This window comes from Chrysochloris asiatica, unplaced genomic scaffold (assembly GCF_000296735.1).
Source record: "Chrysochloris asiatica unplaced genomic scaffold, ChrAsi1.0 scaffold00036, whole genome shotgun sequence".
NCBI classification, from domain to species: domain Eukaryota; kingdom Metazoa; phylum Chordata; class Mammalia; order Afrosoricida; family Chrysochloridae; genus Chrysochloris; species Chrysochloris asiatica.
In genome coordinates this window covers 4,512,447-4,531,696 of record NW_006408554.1, presented here as the reverse complement: position 1 = coordinate 4,531,696, position 19,250 = coordinate 4,512,447, and the positions used below count along the sequence as shown (strand labels likewise).

General features: G+C 36.3%; 1 protein-coding gene across 1 annotated transcript in view; it reads right to left on the bottom strand.

Moving 5' to 3' along the window:
- Positions 1-4,756: 4,756 nt before the first annotated feature.
- Positions 4,757-19,250, bottom strand: part of TRPA1 (transient receptor potential cation channel, subfamily A, member 1) — a 116,536-nt gene continuing 102,042 nt past the window's right edge. Inside the window, exons 24-29 of the mRNA XM_006860071.1 lie at positions 18,604-18,733; positions 17,993-18,175; positions 17,034-17,102; positions 8,585-8,698; positions 6,089-6,186; positions 4,757-4,961 (exon numbers count right to left, since the gene is read on the bottom strand). Coding sequence (XP_006860133.1) covers positions 4,757-4,961; positions 6,089-6,186; positions 8,585-8,698; positions 17,034-17,102; positions 17,993-18,175; positions 18,604-18,733 — 799 coding nt within the window. The remainder of the gene's footprint in view (positions 4,962-6,088; positions 6,187-8,584; positions 8,699-17,033; positions 17,103-17,992; positions 18,176-18,603; positions 18,734-19,250) is intronic.

Here is a 19,250-nt window from a genome sequence, read left to right as displayed (position 1 = left end):
ACGAATTTAAGAACCCTAATACATGGCATAGGAGTCCAGACTGCAAAGTCGTTTGAACTGCAAGGTCAGCGGTTCAAGCTCACCAGCTGCTCCTCGGAAACCCATACAGGGTCACAATGGGTCGGAACTGACTTGACGGCACTTCACAACAACAACAACAATACATGGCATAAGGAGCTCTGGTAGCATAGTGGTTATGAATTGGGCTGCGAACCGCAAGGCCAGCAGTTTGAAACTACCAGCTGTTCCATGGGAGAAAGATGAGGCTTTCTGCTCCTGTAAAGATTTACAGCCTCGGAAACCCTGTACAGGGTTGCTATGAGTCAGAACCGACTCCGCAGCACATAACAACAACAACAACAATACATAGCATAAACACATAGATCAAACAAAACTGAAAACACAAATAGCAGAAGACAGACTAGATGACTGGTATTTCCTAGGAACTAGACATTAGTGTGCATTACTAGATTTCACCAAAAGAATAAAAAGAGAACCAGAGACTATGGAAAGGTTTAGGTAATGACTTATTGTACAAAGGACTAATACCTAAAATTTAGAGACAATTTCAATACTACATTAAGAAAAAGGCAAATAAGCCAATTAAGAAAAAGGCAAATAAGCCAAGGACATGAACAGACTTCACCAAAGAATACAATCAGTTGGTCAACAAACATATGAAGAAATATTTAACCAAACCCAGTCTATTGCCACTGATTAAATTTCAACTCATACTGACCCTATAAAGATTTTCTGAGACTGTAAATCTTTATGGGTGCAGACAGCCTCATCATTAGTCACATTGCAAATCAAATAAAAAGTACAATGAGATATCATCTGGTCCTAGCACTAATACTGAAATTAAAAAAACAAACAGAAAACAATAAATGCTGGCAAGTATGTGGAGAGCATGGGACCCTCATCACCCTGCTGGTGGGACTGTAAAATGGTGCAATCACTGTGGAAAGCAATACGGTGCTTTATCAGAGGATATTTATTCCTGAGTAGTTACCTTTGTTGCAATATAGTCATGATTGTAATGAAACATATAGGGGACAAAGTTATGAAAACTGTTTAGACACTAGTGGGGTTTTTTTTTTTTAAGCTTTTATTGTGAATTTTGTGATCGCTTACATGGGAGAACATCAGCTGTGCACTTATCCTATCATATTTCATTTCATTGCAATGATTACAGTCCCTTCCATGCATCATTATTCAACAGTATTTGCTTCTATTCCCTCTGGGTTGTTTTTTTGTTTTTTGTTTTTTGCTTTTTTAGAGTGTACATCAAAACACTCAAGAATATACAATAATTCAAATACCCAAAGGTCACACCCTGCAAGCCTACACAAATGGGTTCTTAAAAACTTGTGAGCTAACACCTAACAGGCAACTATTGGTATCTTCCTGTCTGGAGGAAAGAAGAGTGACAAAAATTACACATGGAAGCCATTATTCCAATGGACTAATGGGCCACATGAACATCAGTCTCCACAACCCTGGAGACCAGAAGAACTAGATGGTGCCCAGCGACCCCTACCAACTGCTCCAAAAGGTATCATAATAGAATGTCCTAGAGAGAGTGGGAAAAAATGTGGAAAAAAATTCAGTATCATAATAAAGTTCAGGCTTTATTATGGTCGAATAGAGACTGGTAAAAACTCTGAGAGTATGACACTTATCCACCCTTCAGTTCTGGAGACGAACTCACCCTGGTGACTCAGTTTTTAGCCAAACAATAGACAATTGCTGTTATGTTTCAACCCGTTGTTGCTGCCACATGTTAATCCATCTTGTAGTGGGTCTTCCTCTTTTTCACTGGCCCTCGTTTTTCAAAACATGAAATTCTTCTCTGGGGGCCCTCCTGATAAAGTGTCCAAAGTATACAAAAATATATTGCAATCCATAGTCTAAGGAATATTCTGGCTGTACTTTTTCTTAGACAGATTTCTTTGTTCTTCTGGTAGTCCAGGGTATTTTCAATATTCTTCACCAACACCATAATTCAAATGCATCAATTTTTATAAGGTCTTCCTTATTCTTTGTCCAATTTTCACATGCATATGAGATGATTCAAAACACCACTACTTGAATCAGCCACACCTTAGTCCTCAAATGGACATCTTTACTGTTAAACACTTTAAAGAGATCTTTTGCAGCAGATAATGTTGTTTGCACTAACATTGCTTCCGTTAATATTGATTATGAATCCAAGCAAATTGAAGTCTTTGACAGCACCAATCTTTTTCTCCATTTATCATGATGTTATTTATCTGTCTAGCTGTTAGGATTTTCATTTATTTACGTTGACGTGTAATCCATACTGAAGGTATAGTTGCTGATCTTCAGAATTATTTCAAGTCTTCTTTCTCACCCAGCAAGGTTGTGTCATCTGTTTATTGCAGGTTGTTAATGACACTTCCTTCAGTCCTGATGCCACATTATTTTTCATATAATCTAGCTTCTTGGATTATTTTATCAGCATACAGATAAAATAAGTATGGTGAAGGAACACAACCCTGGCGCACACCTTTTGTGATTTTAAACCATCCGGTATCCCCTCGTTCTGTTAGAACAACTGCCACTTGATCTATGCACAGGTTCCTCCTGAGCACAGGTAAGTGTTCTGAAATACCATTCTTAACAATGTTGTCCATAGTTTGTTTTATCCACACAGTCAAATGCCTTTGCATAATCAATAAAACACAAGCAAATATCTTTCTGGTATTCTCTGCTTTCATCCAAGATCCATCTGATATCAACAGTGATATCCCTTGTTCCAAGTTCTCTTCTGAATCAAGGTTGAATTTCTGGCAGCCACTTGTCAATATATTGCTACAGTCATTTTTGAATTATCTTCAGTTAAACTTTACTTGCATATGATATTAATGATATATTTCAGTGATGGCCACATTGAAATGGACACAAATATAGATCTCTTCCTATTGATTATCCAGGTAGCTATCTCCCAAATTCCTTGACATAGACAGACAAGTGATCGCCTCCAGTGCTGCATCAGTTTGTTGAAACATTTCAATATGTGTTCTGTCTATTCCTGGAGTCTTGTTTTTGCTAATGCCTTCCATGCTTCTTGGGCTTCTTCCTACAATACCCTTAGTTCTTCATCATATGGTACATCTTGAAATTATTGCTTATTGACCAATTCTTTTTGGTAAGTGGCTCTGTGTATTCCTTTCATGTTTTTTTGCGGTTTCAGCTTCACACAATATTTGGCCATAGACTCTTTCAGTATTGCAACACGACCTTGAATTTTTTCAGTTCTTTCAGCTTGAGAATCACCGAGCTTATTCTTCCCTCTTTGGTTTTCTAACTACAGGTCTTTGTAGATTTCATTATCGTATGGAATCTTCTCAAGCAGCCTTTTGAAATTTTCTGTTCAACTCTTTTACGTCACCATTTCTTCTAGTCACTTTAGCTCCTTTAAGTTTAAGAGTATGTTTCAGAGTTTCTGGTTTTACGGCTTTAGAGAAAATAAAGAATAAAGACCTTCATCTTTGTATCAGAGATTAGGATACATACAATGCTGCCTTTAGGCCATGGCCTTATTGGACTACAAATGCAAAAAGGTCTGGTTTTAAAATAATATGCTCTGTCTTCTGCATTCTATCTATTTTTAAGAATGTTGTAAACATACTGAACAGGGAAGTAGAGGAAACCCTGATGTCATCTCTAGATTAGAGAAGTGCAATGTGGTGGGTACATGCAATGAAACGTTAACTGTCTGATGCCTGATAACACAGTGGTATCTTGAAAACCTAATATCCAGTGGAGAATGTAAGAAATAAAACAAGAATCAAAACATCATCTATGAATGTAAAAATACATGTGAGTAACATTGCTCTTCATAACATAAGAATATATATATATAGCCAAAGACATATTTTTTAGATGTCTCTACAGATTGTAAGGGAGTAAGAATGAGAATTAGAGTGAAGTATAGAATTAAATCAAACAAAAGAAGGACCCTGAAAAGATCAATGCAGAGATACAGGATTAATTTGTGTTTTTTCTGGTCATAAAAAAAGAAGACAAAAGTGGGTTGGGGCATATGTGATAAAGCATTTCTGCAAATCTGAAAATAACTAAATGCAGTGAAAGACATATAATAATCACCAAAAAGCAAGTGTTTAAGTTTTACATTTATTATGATTCATGGCAAACAAAAAACTCTACAAATATTATGTATAGTTAATTCATGCATATCATAAAGTACATCTTTGGAGGCATCAGCTACATGGCTCAAAGTGAAATCAGGCATGTTGGAATTAGCAAGAAGGGTAGGGTGTATTCCACAATACACAAGATTCTCCAATACAAAAAAAAATGCTACAATGTAATATTTGAGGATATTATCAAAAGTATTACTTGTTATATAATTATAGAGCAGGAATCCAGTATTAATATTTGCATTCTAGGCTAATATATACTTTTGGTACTCCTTATCATCAAGCTTGAATGTTCTAGTAAGTTATCTATCTGTATACTAAAAGTATACTAAAAGTCCAACATGAACTTATATCACTGAGGCAACAGTTGCCCTAACAGTCACTGGCAAAAAATACAAACAGAGACAAAAGAGATTGTTTACATTTATTTACCATGAAAAGAACCATGATTTCACAGGCAATGAAATCACAATTAGAATTTTGCCTCTTTCTCACTTTTTCCAAGTTGTAAATTGAACTCAGTAAGACATGCTAATCACCCATAGGAAGCTCCACTGAAGGTAGGGTAACTAATGATAAGCTCCCTGTGTCTTTACCGCTTTCAACACTGAATTCCATTTGCTATTCTTTTGTTCTAGCTGCTCTTTTTTAAACTTGTCTTGATAAGAAGTGTGGTCATCTTCGTCCTCCGTCTCTGAGATGATCTCCATCTTCTGAATGATAAGTTTAATAAGCTCATGCTGTTTTTCCAGAAGAGAAGTGAGATCTTTTAGCCTAAAGGACATACATATTTCATGAATTAATTTTCAATTATATTTTTAGCCCTTTAGAGAATAGGAAGGTCTAAGAACAAGAAGTATTCTGTAGCAGATTTACTGTGCTCAATTTTTATATCCTCATAGTAAACTGAACCTTTATAAAGAGTACATACATATTTTTGAAGTTTGCAAAAATAAAGTATCAAAGAATTCCAGAACTATGTAGATCCCTAAAAATCTTCAAGGCTAAAGAAAATTTAAGCTATTTTCCCCAAGATAATACTAATGTTTCATGGTTATTTTACTTTTGTTCCCATTTTAAAGATTAAGAAACCATTGCACAGATTGGATAAGTTACTTGCTCAGAATCACAGTTAGAAAATGAATAGGGCTTTCATCCTAGGTAAACTAGCCCCCAAATCTACATGATTAAAAACTGCATACTATAGATCTTCTCCAGTGATTCTCAAAAGCCTTCAAAGATTTTATGTGTAGTGTCTGAGTTCAGGAGGTTCATAAAAATACATTTTAGATTCAATCTCAAAGCCAAACCAACTGCCATTAAGTGATTTTTGACTCATAATGGTATATACTGTCCCCAATATAAAGGAAATCAGCATTCTAATTCCATTAACTTATTTCTTAGAAGGCAAAGTGATGAATCAGCAGCAGTAAATACAATTTTAGGTCTACAAAATTAATATGTTGTTTTGTTGTTGTTAACTGCCTTTGAGTCAGTCCCTGAATCATGATAACCCCATGCACATGAGATTGTACTGTTGTGATCCATAGGACTTTTACTGGCTGATTTTCAAAAAGTAAATCATCAGATATTTCTTCCTCATCTCTCTTAGTCTGGAAGCCCCATTGAAACCTGTTCGGCAATGTGTACACTTCCAGTGAAAGCCACATGGTGGCTGAGTTTAATGACTACATTGGGCAGGAACCAAACTCAGGTCTCCCACATGCAAGTTGACAATCCTACCACTCAGCCACCACTGTCCCCAGATGACTTAGTATATGATAAAATATATATTTATACATACATATATATATATATATATATACAATAAAAATTCATACTATGCACTTTATTTAATTTTTTTAAATTTCTAAAATACACATAAAAGGAAAAATACATACCGGTATTTTTGCTTCAATATTTCTGTTTCTAAAGATGTATCAGCATTTGGTATTTCTTGTTTTGCTTCTTGCATGGAGAAGATATATTGAAATATATACTGTGGGATAAAACATGATATATACATAAGTTGAACTCAATTCAGGACACATTTCTTGAATATGTGCTACAGCTCATCCATTATACCAGAGGCACTAACATAAATAGTCTTAAGACACACTCTTGACCCTCAAGGAGCTCAAAGTCTGTTGCAACAAATGAAAATGTAAAGAATTCTAAAATCAAAGGCATATATATATTACAACAGAAGAAAATACAAGCTTTAGAAGTAATAGAGAAGGAGGAGTAAGCTGGGGCCAGAGATCACTTTTTAGTCTTTCTGGTGAGACATCCTTCATAAGTAGTATCCTTCCATAAAGGATTATTTGCTAACCCTTGAAAACTGTGCTGCATCATTACACAATGCCACAGAATCAACCAACAAAATTTCACATGGGAAAATTTCTGAAAACTGGTCTTATGAATTTTTGCTTTAATTCTGTATATTTTAAAACATAGATAAGTACTCTGGTGGTGCAGTGGTTAAAATACTCAACTACTAACCAAAGGTCAACAGTTCAAACCCACCAGTTGCTCCATGTGAGAAAAATGGCTGTCTGCTTCCATAAAGATATACAGCCTTGGAAACCCTATGTGGCAGTTCTACTCTGTATTACTGGTTTACTATGAGTTGGTAGGGTGGAGGGTCAGAGAAAAAGAGGAAGACCCCCAGTGAGATGGATTGGCAAAGTGGCAGCATCAGTGGACTCAAGCGTGGCAATAATAATGAGGTTGGCTCAGGATCGGGCAGTGTTTCGTTCTGCTGTGTATAAGGTCACTATGAGTCAGGACCAGCTTGATGGCACTTAACAACAACAACGATGAATTGAAATTGAGCAGACACGAGAGGTTCAAGGTCAGATATGAAATGACCAGTAATTGGGTAATTCTAGGAGTCCAGTCATGGTGTGGCCCTGTAGAATAAGCACTGTACTGATAACAGCAAAGTGGGTGGTTCAACTCTACCAGCTGTTCATGGAAACTCTATATAGGATTGCTATGACTTGGAATGGACTCTATGGAAAACAACAAGAAGCAGTCGAGGCAAGTGAACGTGAACATTTGCACAGCTCAACTTTGGAGGTGAAATAGAGAAAACATGGGTGGTGGTGGTTTTGTGCCATGGCGTTGGTTCCAATTCATAGCGACCCTGTACAGGGTTTTCCGAGGCTGTAAATCTTTACAGCAGCAGAAAGCCTCATCTTTCTCCCACAGAACAGCTGGTAGTTTGGAACTGCTTACTCTGTGGTTAGCAGCCCAATTGTAACCACTTGAATGGAAATGAGGAGAGAGTAGGAGGGAAGTAGAGTAGCTGTCAGCAAGACTCCTTGGGGGCTGGACACATAAGCAAATGAATGGCGCTGATATTAATTGAGATTAAAAAAAACTTCAAAGGACCAGGATTCTTTCTCTCTTTTCCCATAGCAGATGTAGTTGGGGGTGAAGGGTGAAGATCATGAGTCTGATTTGGAATATGCTGACTGAGGTAACTGTGAGACATTACAAGAAACCCTGGTGGCACTGTAGGGTAGGTATTGGGTTGCTAACTGAAAGGTCAGCTGTTCAAACACAGTTTCTGAGCAAGAGAAAGATCAGACTGTTTCTGTAAAGATTTAGTCTCAGAAACCCTATATATGGTCAGTTGTTATGAGGTGGAATGACTCAGTGGCAGTGGGGTCAGGTTTGGGTTTGGCTTGAGGCAGACAAAGGAAATGTCAAGGGGACAGTTGGATCTATGAATCTGGGATTCAAAGGAGAGCTCATTGCTAAGCATTCTATGGTTGGGTAATCATTTCAACCATGAACATAAGTGAAATCAGAGAGGGTTGGAGTCTGAAATTAGAAGAAAGTCTAGTCTGACACTAAGATTGACTTTACCATTTTAGAGGTGAATTAACCAATACCAAACTCAGAAAGAACACTCATAAAGACAGAGGCAAACCCAGGCATGGCTGGAACTAGCATCCAGTTCTTCTGACTTTTAAGCATAAAACCTTTTCCATTATCATGTAATGGCCTCTGCTTAGTCTTTGATTACTTTGTAGAGTTCCTATTATATATATATATATATTCATGCACAAAAATGTGAGTTATGTATGACAAGGAAAAACAAAGCATACCTATTGTATATTAAAAAAAGGCACATGGCACAGCTAAGCCACCCACCCATCTATTCTCTCAAGACGTGGTACATATTCAACAAAAACGCTACTTATGAGCCACCTGGAAGAAGAGAGTAAACATCTCCTTCCCCACTGCCCATCACCTTCATCTCCCCAATTTCTTTTTCATAAGCAGAGCAGATGCAAAGACTATAAAAGGGTAGCCTTAAGAACAGCACAAAATGAATGCCAAGGAGTATCACATGACTTATGGAGTTCTTTACTACATGTACTTACTATCACTCCCCCATGGTATCTGGGTCTGTTGGGATACACAATGATGCTCTGCCGATCCACTTTGCGGAGGAAGCAGAGTGGCAGCTTCTTCTCTAAGCTGGTATGAAGTTTCACCTACAATTCATCGTGGGTTTATGGATAGGAATCATTAGTTAGCATCTGGATTTCTCACACTGCACAGACTAATCATTAATACAACTCAATGAAACCTGACACCTGGGTCCTGAATTATGTCCAAGCAGGTGAGCTGGCCGGGTCTCTTGAGTTCTAGCCAGAGTCAACTGCCCCTCCCTCTCACCTCATCCACTGACAAGGCAAGGGCAGCGATCTGCAGCAATTTCTTTCAAGGAGAAATTTGATTTATGTCAGCAGATAGTTATTGTGCAGGGCACTGGGATAGACACTGGGGTACAAAGAAGAAAAAAACTTGGTCCATACTCTAAGATGCCACGGTACTTAGCAACAATACTCTAGGACAGTTACAATACTGGGACATCGGAGTGGCCTGAATTGATACCTTTAACATGAGAGAAGCTAGGGAAATACAAAGGTAATCATTAAAAGTATCAGAGCTAGCCCAATTAAGAGAATTTTAGACATCGTTGTTTTTGTTAAGTGCCATGGACTTGGTTTTGACTCATAGTGATCCTGTATAGGGTTTTTAAGGAGCAGGAGGTTAGTTTGAACTACTGATCTAGTGGTTCACAGTCCAGTGCTGATACCACAGAGCCATACCAAGTCAAAGGTCTTGTGCAGCAGATTTACCTAATGCAATATGCCATTTGATTGTTGATAGTTGTTCCAAGAAGAATGAAGTCCTTGACAATTTCAATCTTTTCTCCGTTGATAAGAATGTTGTTTATTGGTCCAGTGGTGAGGATTTTTGTTTTCTTGACATTGAGATGTAATCCATACTGAAGGCTGTGCTCTTTGGTCTTCATCAGTAAATGTTTTAAGTCTTCTTTACTTTCAGCAAGCAAGGTTGTATCATCTGCATATCGCAGGTTGTTAATGAGTCTTCCTCCAGTCCTGATGCCATGTTTTTCTTCATAGAACCCAGCTTTTCAGATTATTTGCTCAGCATGCAGGTTGAATAAGTATGGTGACAGAATACAACCCTGTCACACACTTTTCTTAATTTTAAACCATTCAGTGTTCCCATGTTCTGATCGTACAAATGCCTCTTGGTCCATGTACAGATTCATCATGAGGACAATTAATCCTAGGCATTAGTGAGTTAAAATAAACTGGTATCGGCCATATTGAATCAGACAATCATATGGTTTACTATTTTGGAAATGATAAATTAAAGAGGAATGGCATCATATTCATTGTCAAAAAGAACATTTCAAGATCTATCTTGGAGCACTGTGCTGTCTTGATAAGATAATATCCATACTCCTATAAGGAAGACCAATTCATACCACAATAATTTAGTCACCATCCACTAAAGTCACTGATACTAAAACTGACGAATTTTACCAACTTCTTCAGTTTGAAATTGAACAAACATCTAATCCAAATATATTGATAGTTACTGGTTATTGGAATGCAAAATTTGGAAATAAAGAGGAAGTATCAGTAGTTGGAAGGACCTCTGGTAGCATAGGGGTTACAAATCGGGCTGTGAGCCGCAAGGTCAGCAGTTCAAAACTACCAGCTGGTCTGCAGAAGAAAGATGAGGCTTTCTGCTCCCATAAAGATTTATAGCCTCAGAAACCCTGTACAGGGTTGCTATGAGTCAGAACCGACTCCACAGCACATAACAACAACAGGAGTTGGAAAATATGGCCTTGGTGATAGAAATGATGCTGGAGATAGCATGATGGAATTTGCAAAACCAATGACCTAATTAATTGCAAACACCTTTTTTCAACAACATAAAAGGTGACTGTGTATCTGGACCTCACTAGGTGGAATACACAGGAATCAAATTGATTACATTTGTGGGAAGAGACAGTGGAGAAATTCAATATCCTCAGCCAAAACAAGGTCTGGGGCCAACTGTGGAACAGATCATCAATTGCTCATATGTAATTCCAGGGTAAAGCTGAAGGCTATTAAAGCAAATCCACGAGAGCCAAAATATGTCCTTGAGTATATCCCACCTGAATTTAAAGACCATATCAAGAACACATTTGATGCATCAGACGCTAATGACTGAAGACCAAAAGAAAAGAAGAAAAGACCAAAGTGGATGTCAGAAGAGACTGAAACTTGTTCTTGAACATAGAGAAGCTAAAACAACTAGAAGAAATGATTTAAAAAAGCTGGATAAAAAGTTCAAAGAGCACCTCCATAAGATAAAGTCAAATATAATGAAATTCGGAAAGACCTGGAGTTAGAAAACCAAATGGGAAAATACACTCAGCATTTTTCAAGGTGAAAGAATTAAAAAAAATTCAAGCCTCTTGTAGAAATATTAAAGGATTCTATGGAAATACGTTTAATGATACTGGAAATATCAAAAGAAGGTGGAAGGAATACACAGAGTATATTAAAAATTATTGGTAGATGATCAGTCATTTTAAGAGGCACCATAGGATCAAGAACTGATGGTACTGAAGTAAGAAGTCCAAGTAGCACTGATGGTATTGGCTAAAAACAAGACTCCAGGACTGGCTGGAATATTACTTGAAAGGTTTCAACAACTGATGTAGAAGTAGAGGCACTCACACATGTGCTACCTGGCCATCTGACTGATAGAGATCTGTATTTGTGCTCTTTCCAAAGAAAGGTAACCCAACAGAATGTCGAAATGATTGACAGGTAGCTGCCAGAAATTCAAGGTGGATTCAGAAGATGACTTGAGACATTGCTTATGTCATATTGATCTTGGTTAAAGCAGAGAATACCAGAAAGATGTTTACTTGTCCTTTATGGACTATGCAAAGTCATTCGACTATGTGGATCACAACAAATTATGGATAACATTGTTAAGAATGGATATTCTAGAACAGTTAATTGTGCTTATGGGGAACCTGTACACAGACCAAAACACAGTTGCTAGAGCAAAACATGGGGATACTGAATGGTTTAGAATCAGGAAAGGTGTGTGCCAGGGTTGTATCCGTTCACCAAATGTATTCAATCTTAATGCCGAACAAATAATTTGAGAAGCTGTATTACATGAAGAAGAGTGTGGCATCAGGATTGGAGGAAGACTCATTAACAACCTGCGATATGCAAACAATATAACCTTGCTTACTGAAAGCAAAGAGGACTTGAAATACTCACTGATGAAGATTAAAGACTATGGCATTCAGTATTAAATCCCCTCAGTTTAAAGAAAACAAAATCCTCAAAACTGTACCAATAAGATATATCACGATAAATGAAGAAAATATTGAAGTTGTGAAAGATTTTAATTTGTTTGGTTTCACAATCAATGCTCATGAAGAAATCAAATGACACATTTCATTAGGCAAATCTGTTGCCAAAGGCTTCTTTTAAATGTTCAAATGTAAAGATGTAGGTTTGAATACTAGGGTGCATCTGACCCAAGCCATGGTATTTTTAGTCACCTCATATGTATGTGATAGTTGTACAATGAATAAGGAAGACCTTAGAAGAATTGATGCATTTAAATTATTTATGGTGTTTTCAGAAGAATATTAAAATTACCATGGACTGTCAGAACAAACAAATCTGTCTCAAGAAAAGTGCAGCCAGAATGCATCTCGGAAGAGAGGATGGTGAGAATTTGGACATATTACCAGAAGGGACCAATCCCTGGAAAAATACATCATATTTGGGAAGATGGAGGATAATTAAAATATCCACAACAAGATGGATTGACAGAGTATCAGCAACGATTGATCAAACATAATACAGTGGTTCAAACAGAACAAGTGTGAGGATGGCTCTGGACTTGGCAGTGTTTCATTCTGTTGTGCACAGGGTCACTGTGAGTCAGACATAATTAGATGGCACCAACCGACAAAATAGAAATTACACATTTAATATTTTTAAAATTTATTTGTTCTTCTTCCCTCTACTTTCTGCCTTTTCTAACTAAATCAGAAATTAAAGCTCATGATTATTATCCTTTTTTTAAATATAAAATTTTCTTTTGCTAGTTGTTTAAGATATTTACACTTAATTCATTATTCACAAAGTTTGAGTGTTTAATTGGTTTAAGTATTTACTACAATCACTTATATACAAATTCCCTATAGTTCTTAACTTTGATTCATTTCTTATTTGGGTACTGTGGATTTTAGTAGATTATTTTTAGAGATTAAATGAGTTTTAAAATAATACATTTACCTTCACACATGAATAATAACTGTACTAGCATATAATCTTTGAATTGTAACAAATTACCTGTGGAAATCTTTGTCCTTTCCTCCACCATTACCTGCCCTGAACATTCCAGAGGAGAATTTTGAAGTACACAGAATCAAAATTTTTCCTTTGATTCATTTTGAGAATTTCTGCCATTTCCCCCCTTATGCCTTAAATATAAAAACTGTTGGAAAGATATGCTTATGAATGAATCCCTTTTCATGATTTTTATCTGCTATGTGGTGAGTGTTCTCAATATAAAATTTACTTATTTTTCTTATAACTTTTCCTTTTTTGCATTATTTGGGAATACTTACTAATTAAAACTTAGCCATATCTTTCCATTATGTTCCTTTCATCTCTAATTTTTTCCTGTAGCCCACATATTATTAAGTGTATCCTCCACATTGCCAACTATATTATCTGTTTTGTCAATTTTGTTTCTACTACTTGAAATTTAGAGTTTAAAGCTACTATGTTGATTGAGATTCTCTTGCTTTCTTTTTGTATGATGGGGTTTGAAAAAGGATCATGGAAAATTTTCAGTATCTTTTAACTCCATTTTTTCCATGAACTTTTTGAAATCCCCTCATATTTCATCCAATTCTCTATCTCTTCTCCTTGGTTTTTCTCTCCTTTTTAATCACAGTTCCTAAAAACAAACTATGTTTTCTTGTATTTCATTAACAATATAAAGTAGAAATTTTCTTTCCTTTACAACAAATCATTTTTAGGGTTTCTTTTTTTTTCTCTCTCCCCTTGGGTCTTTAGGGTAATATTCCTTTCCCTTTTCCATATATTTTTTTTCACAAGTTATATGTTGTTATTTACTTAAACTTGTTTAGGAAAGATCTATTCAGGCACAGTTTTTGTCAATAGATAATGTGAATGGTGTGTTGTAATTCCATTCACTCTCTACATAGGAGCTGGTAGATTTTCACTCTCAAATAGAGTCTCCAGGGAAGTTAGCAAGGAAAACTCTGAGTCCAGCCTGGCTCTGCGGGACCCTCTGAGTGTGACTGCATTGTTGTAAGGAAGCATTGAAGAATCAAATGCACACTGTTCTTTCAAATTTACTGTTCTTTCTTTAGGACATTTTTCCTAAAAAGTAACAGAGAGAGATGGATGGCTTTTGTTTATGAAATATTTATAGTTGCCAGCTGAAGCATGGTGGTTCTGTAGGATAAGCACTGGACTACTACCACAAGGTTGGTGGTTTGAGCCCACCAGTAGTTCTGTGGGAGAAAGATGAGGTTTTCTACTCCTATAAAGATTTACATCCTCGGAAACCCTATGCAGCAGTGTCATTGAGAGTCTGAACCAAATCTATAGCACTTAAAAACAAAAAAAGCAACACTTGCCCCAACACTGTGCTAGATTTTGGGGGATACTGATATTGGGAAAAGTTTAAAAAAAAAAAAAAAAGTGAACTCCCAGTCCTCAAAACACTCCTGTCTCTGAGGAATTTCAAGTTTATATGGTGAATGCATTCCCTTGCAAGCACGGATTCCAGGGATCTTCCTGTCTCCACACAACTTTAAGCTGATTTTGTGTGAAATGCATTACTATGTGTCTCCTTCCTTAGGCCCAGGGTTCTGCTGCATCCTGAGAAACTTTGGCTTTTGAATGGATACAGACAGTTGCTCCAAAACCAACTCATGGCAAATAAGAGAATGGAGTCTTGATTTTCTGGACAATAGTGTTCTTTATTCAGAACAGGGAATAAATAATATGAAGGTACTTGCTTTAGCTGCTTTCTTTGCAGACCTCTGTGCTATTTTGTTTCGGGGAGCAGAGTAAATAGAACGTAGGGTTATGTCTTTTAAATCAATTCCACTGACACTACAGCTTAGAATATTTTCTCCCAAGACATTTTATCTAGTTCTGTTGCTCATTTTATCCTTGTTATTTATTTCCTTTGTATTTTAAAGAGTTATTAAGAAAGTTATGAGGCATTGCCCTGAGATTTACACACCCCTCCCCTTTCCTTGTCAACCACCCCTGGAGTCTACAGTTGCATCTTTGTTTCTGTAATAACCTGTCATTTGCTCTTCTTTCCTCCAGTCTTCCCCCACCAAATCAAGATAATCACAGATCATCTTAAGTACTATTTTCATTTTGTTGACATTCTTTGTAAGGGCTAATAGTAACTGTCCATTTATGATCAAAATAGACTGAAGCATTTCATCATTTACTGTTCTTTCTTTCAAAGCTAAGGTTTGTTTGTTTGTTTTTCCTTCTTTTCTTTGTTTGCTGTGTTTGCATATAACCCTCCATCATCTGGGACAAACTTATCATCATGTAACATAAGCCATGTTTCCAGTCACTGCTCTGAAGCCATGTTCCTCTGCTTCTGCCTTTGGACATTTGTGCATACTAAGTTACTTCTTTCTGGAACAGCCTTCCTGCTCTTTCAAATGCTACTCACCTGTCAATGCCCAACTCACACGCCAGGTTCCCATCTGGCATTCCTTTATTTTTGTACCTTACAATTTAAACATTGAATTCATATGATTTTATTATTTAATGTCCCAAGCTCCTTAGACTATTGCTGTTAGGTTTTTTTTTCAGTTGGTTCTGACTCAGCAATCATATATGTAACAGAATGAAATACTACTGGACCCTGTCCCGTCCTCACAATCCTTGCTATGTTGAGCCTGTTGTAGCCACTGTGTCAATCCATCCCATTGAGGGTCTTCCTCTTTTTTGTTGTCCATCTATGTTTCCTGGCATGATATTCTTCTCCACGGACTGGTCCCTCCTGATAACATGTCCAAAGTAAGTAAGATGAAGTCTCACCATCCTTGAATCTAAAAACATCTGGTTATATTTATTCTAAGTCAAATTTGTTCATGGTATATTCAAATGTATTCTCCTCCAACACCATAAATTTGAGACATCAATCAATTCTTGGTCTTTAGACTGGTGCTATATAATAACACACAGTTAATTTATAAAACATACTGTTGAAGAGCAAGAACTTTGAAGTTGGAGAAGACCTGAGTTTAAATCACAGTGGCCCCACTTATTAAGTTACTTAATCATTTCAAGCCTCTCTTTACTTATATTTAAAAATCAGGATAATAAGAGGACCTTTGTGAGTATTTATGAAAACTAAGTAAGATCATAAATATAAAATGATCAGCAGAATGCCTGGCACAAAGAAAGTTCTCCATAAATGGGCTGTTATTATTATTTTACACATGCAGTGGTTTTGAGTTGAGTTTTGATATTTCATACTCTTAATGTTTGATTGGTGTAATCACTTGTACACTAAACTTAATTGCTTACTAAAGAATCACATTGCTCTAATTCCTCTCGATTGTATAGTAAGTTATATTGTACTTTACACATACCATGTGCTAGAACATTGTTTTTATAAAATATAAATGTCTGTGTGTAAATGAATGACTAACAGAAAAGAAAGGAGTATGTTGAAGAAAAGGGTAAGAAGGAGACTATAGATCTAATTATGAATTTTTCTTTCTTTTGAATGGGCCTTTCCGCTGGTTCTGCTTTTTAAGTGCATGTATTCAACAGGTCATAATGTATTTTTGAAATATAAAAGAGTCTCATTCAGATTTGAAACTTAGACACAAAGCAGGTAAGAGCATAAAAAGTTAAGATGACAGGAAATAACCTCAAAATTCAGTAGCCAAGGGCCTACACTAAAATCTTTGACTCGAGCAAATTTCAAATGATGTCATCTCGAGAAATAAGAGAGAGAGAGCCACCAAAGGGACAAAATCTTGTGGATGTAGTTAAAACTTCATATAAAATACATTGTAGGGACTCTGTAATTCCATGGTCAGGATGAACAGCTCCTTCCAATTGCTGGGCTGTGACAAACCAGATGATGAATGTCTATGATATTCTTGTTCCAGTTCTTTGGTTGTCCACAGCAGGTATAAAAAGAGACCTACCCGGACAATTTCTCAGCCTCTCTGTGTAGATTGTTCTGGTTTAGTATTTTTAAAAATAATTTTTGGTACTTTGCTTGCAATGGGTAGACCAAAGAACACGTGACCAGACACAGTATGGTACGTCTCAGTGTTAAGAAAATACCTCTATAAAATAATTAAGTTCTCAGAAAGTCAGCTATTCTTATACCTGAACTATTTTGATGGTGCTAATTTGTATAAAGTTTGAATATAACATTCACCTGCATAGCCATCCGCTTCAATGATGCATGTTTCTGTACCTCAGCAATGTCACCAACTGCCAAACCAATCTGTAAGACAACACAGCATTTAATCACTGCCCATTCAATGATTCATCTAAAAATACACTGAAGACCTTGCTGTTTAACTTTTACAGGTAAGGGAAAGAGTAGGCATGTAATTGACTAATAATGACATCAAAATATATTATTAACACTCTTTACAGAAAACTGCAAAGCCTGTTTATTCCTTTGCAACAGTGATGTCCACATGGGTCAGGACAGTAATCTTGTTAATATGAAAACGTAAAAGATACAAAGTCATTTTAAATTCACTTCAATGTAAAATAAAAATATGTTCTGTATTTTGGAGAGGCCAGGAATAATAAGTTATCACATATAATTGGATGTCACTACACAACATCACTATGAGTTGCAATTGACTCAACGGCACTTGACAACAACAACAACACAACATAGCTAGAAAGTCCACTTTCTCCTTCAAGGGCAGAAACAAGGTTTTAGTCCTTATTCCATAAGGCCTCTTTTTAATCTTTGATCCTCCACACCCACCCACAGCATTCATACCATCCTTCTTTATATATTCTTTATAAAATTCACCACCGCATGGCATTATGCTACATACGTTTATTTTTATTATCTAACTTTATGACTAGTGCATAATCAGGGGACTGTTCTGTTTTGTTCACCATCGTTTGCCAGCATCTAGAACAGTAACTAGCATTCATAAGTTGCTTGGTAAGTACTTGCCAAGTGAATATACCACTGTGTGCTCTAATCTTGACTCTATATCTAACATAATCCAGGGACTAAAGAAATGTTAAACAAATGTATTTTGTAGTCATCCTTCTCCCCTTGGAGGAAGATTAAAGATGCTAAGAATATTTATTACATGGCCCAAATGGACAACAACCCAGAAAACACAAGGATAAATTACTTACAAGCAAATTCATGAGGACAATAGGAACGAACATTGTGAAGGTAATGAGTTGTACAAAGGATAGAACTGGGTATGTTAATTCATTCCTCAAAAAGGGCTCTAGAAACGAATCACGATAATTGATATCCCCAAGCATCATGCTGAAGGTCTGGATGATAGAAAGCAATGGATTGCTGAAGGCATCCTGAGAAAAGACCACAGTGTAAAAATGAAACACAAAATGCATACAGGAGAGTAGAATTATAAAAATTGTGTTAAAATACTTGAAATAATAATATAACTATAGCTACTTAAAAAGTAATAAAACATTTTTTAAAAGGTAGTAAAGTTACCAAAAGATCTTTTCTGTGCATGTAATAAATTATAGTATATTACACATAGACTTTCATCTAACTTGAACTTTTTGATAATGGAAAAGGTCACTTTAGTGAGACTACACTGTTTCCTAATATAAATATCAATCTAATGATATTTTACCAGGTAAAAGTAATCAACTGAAAATTAAAAGACTTTTGCAAGTGTATCATTCTGAGTTTTCTAGGTCATCAGAATTTAAGCATAAGTATGTATTTCCAGTATCCACAGCAAAACAATCAACTATTGATGTCTCACCTGTAAACTCAGAAGAACATAGAAGCTGAGTCCAAATGCCATAAGAAGGAAAATAAAAACAACTGTGGACCTCAACAAGGTTTTCATAATTACTTGCAACATAACAATGAAAATTCCACAACTTTCAAATCTAAGGAAAAAATAAAATATTTATTCATTTTTGTGGCCAATGGTATTTTATCCATTGTTATTATTTACTAAAAATAAAGTCAGGCACAGGTTTAACACATGAGACATTTGAGGTCAGTTGTTCTTAAAAAGAAGACATGAGAATTTATGAGTCATTGAGTCTTATTTTCAGACTGTTCATCAAGTTGTTAATGGTCTTCGTTTCTCCTTGTTTATTATTTTTTTAAGTGTTTTGTTGTGAATAATATGATAGTTTACATGGGAGTACATTAATTTTACATTCATTCTATCGTACATTGTATCATTGCCATGGTTACAATCCCCCCCCACACACATACAGTCTTTAGCACACAGTTACTCTCCCTCTCTGGATCTAAAGTCCCCAGCTGCTCCATCGCTCCACATCATCATCTCTGCCTCCATCTTGGGCATCACTGCTTCTCTGGGTAGGTTCCCGCTCTCGGCTCTTCTCCGTTGATGGTTCTAGGGACCTCCGCTCCTAGACTGAAAAGTTATTC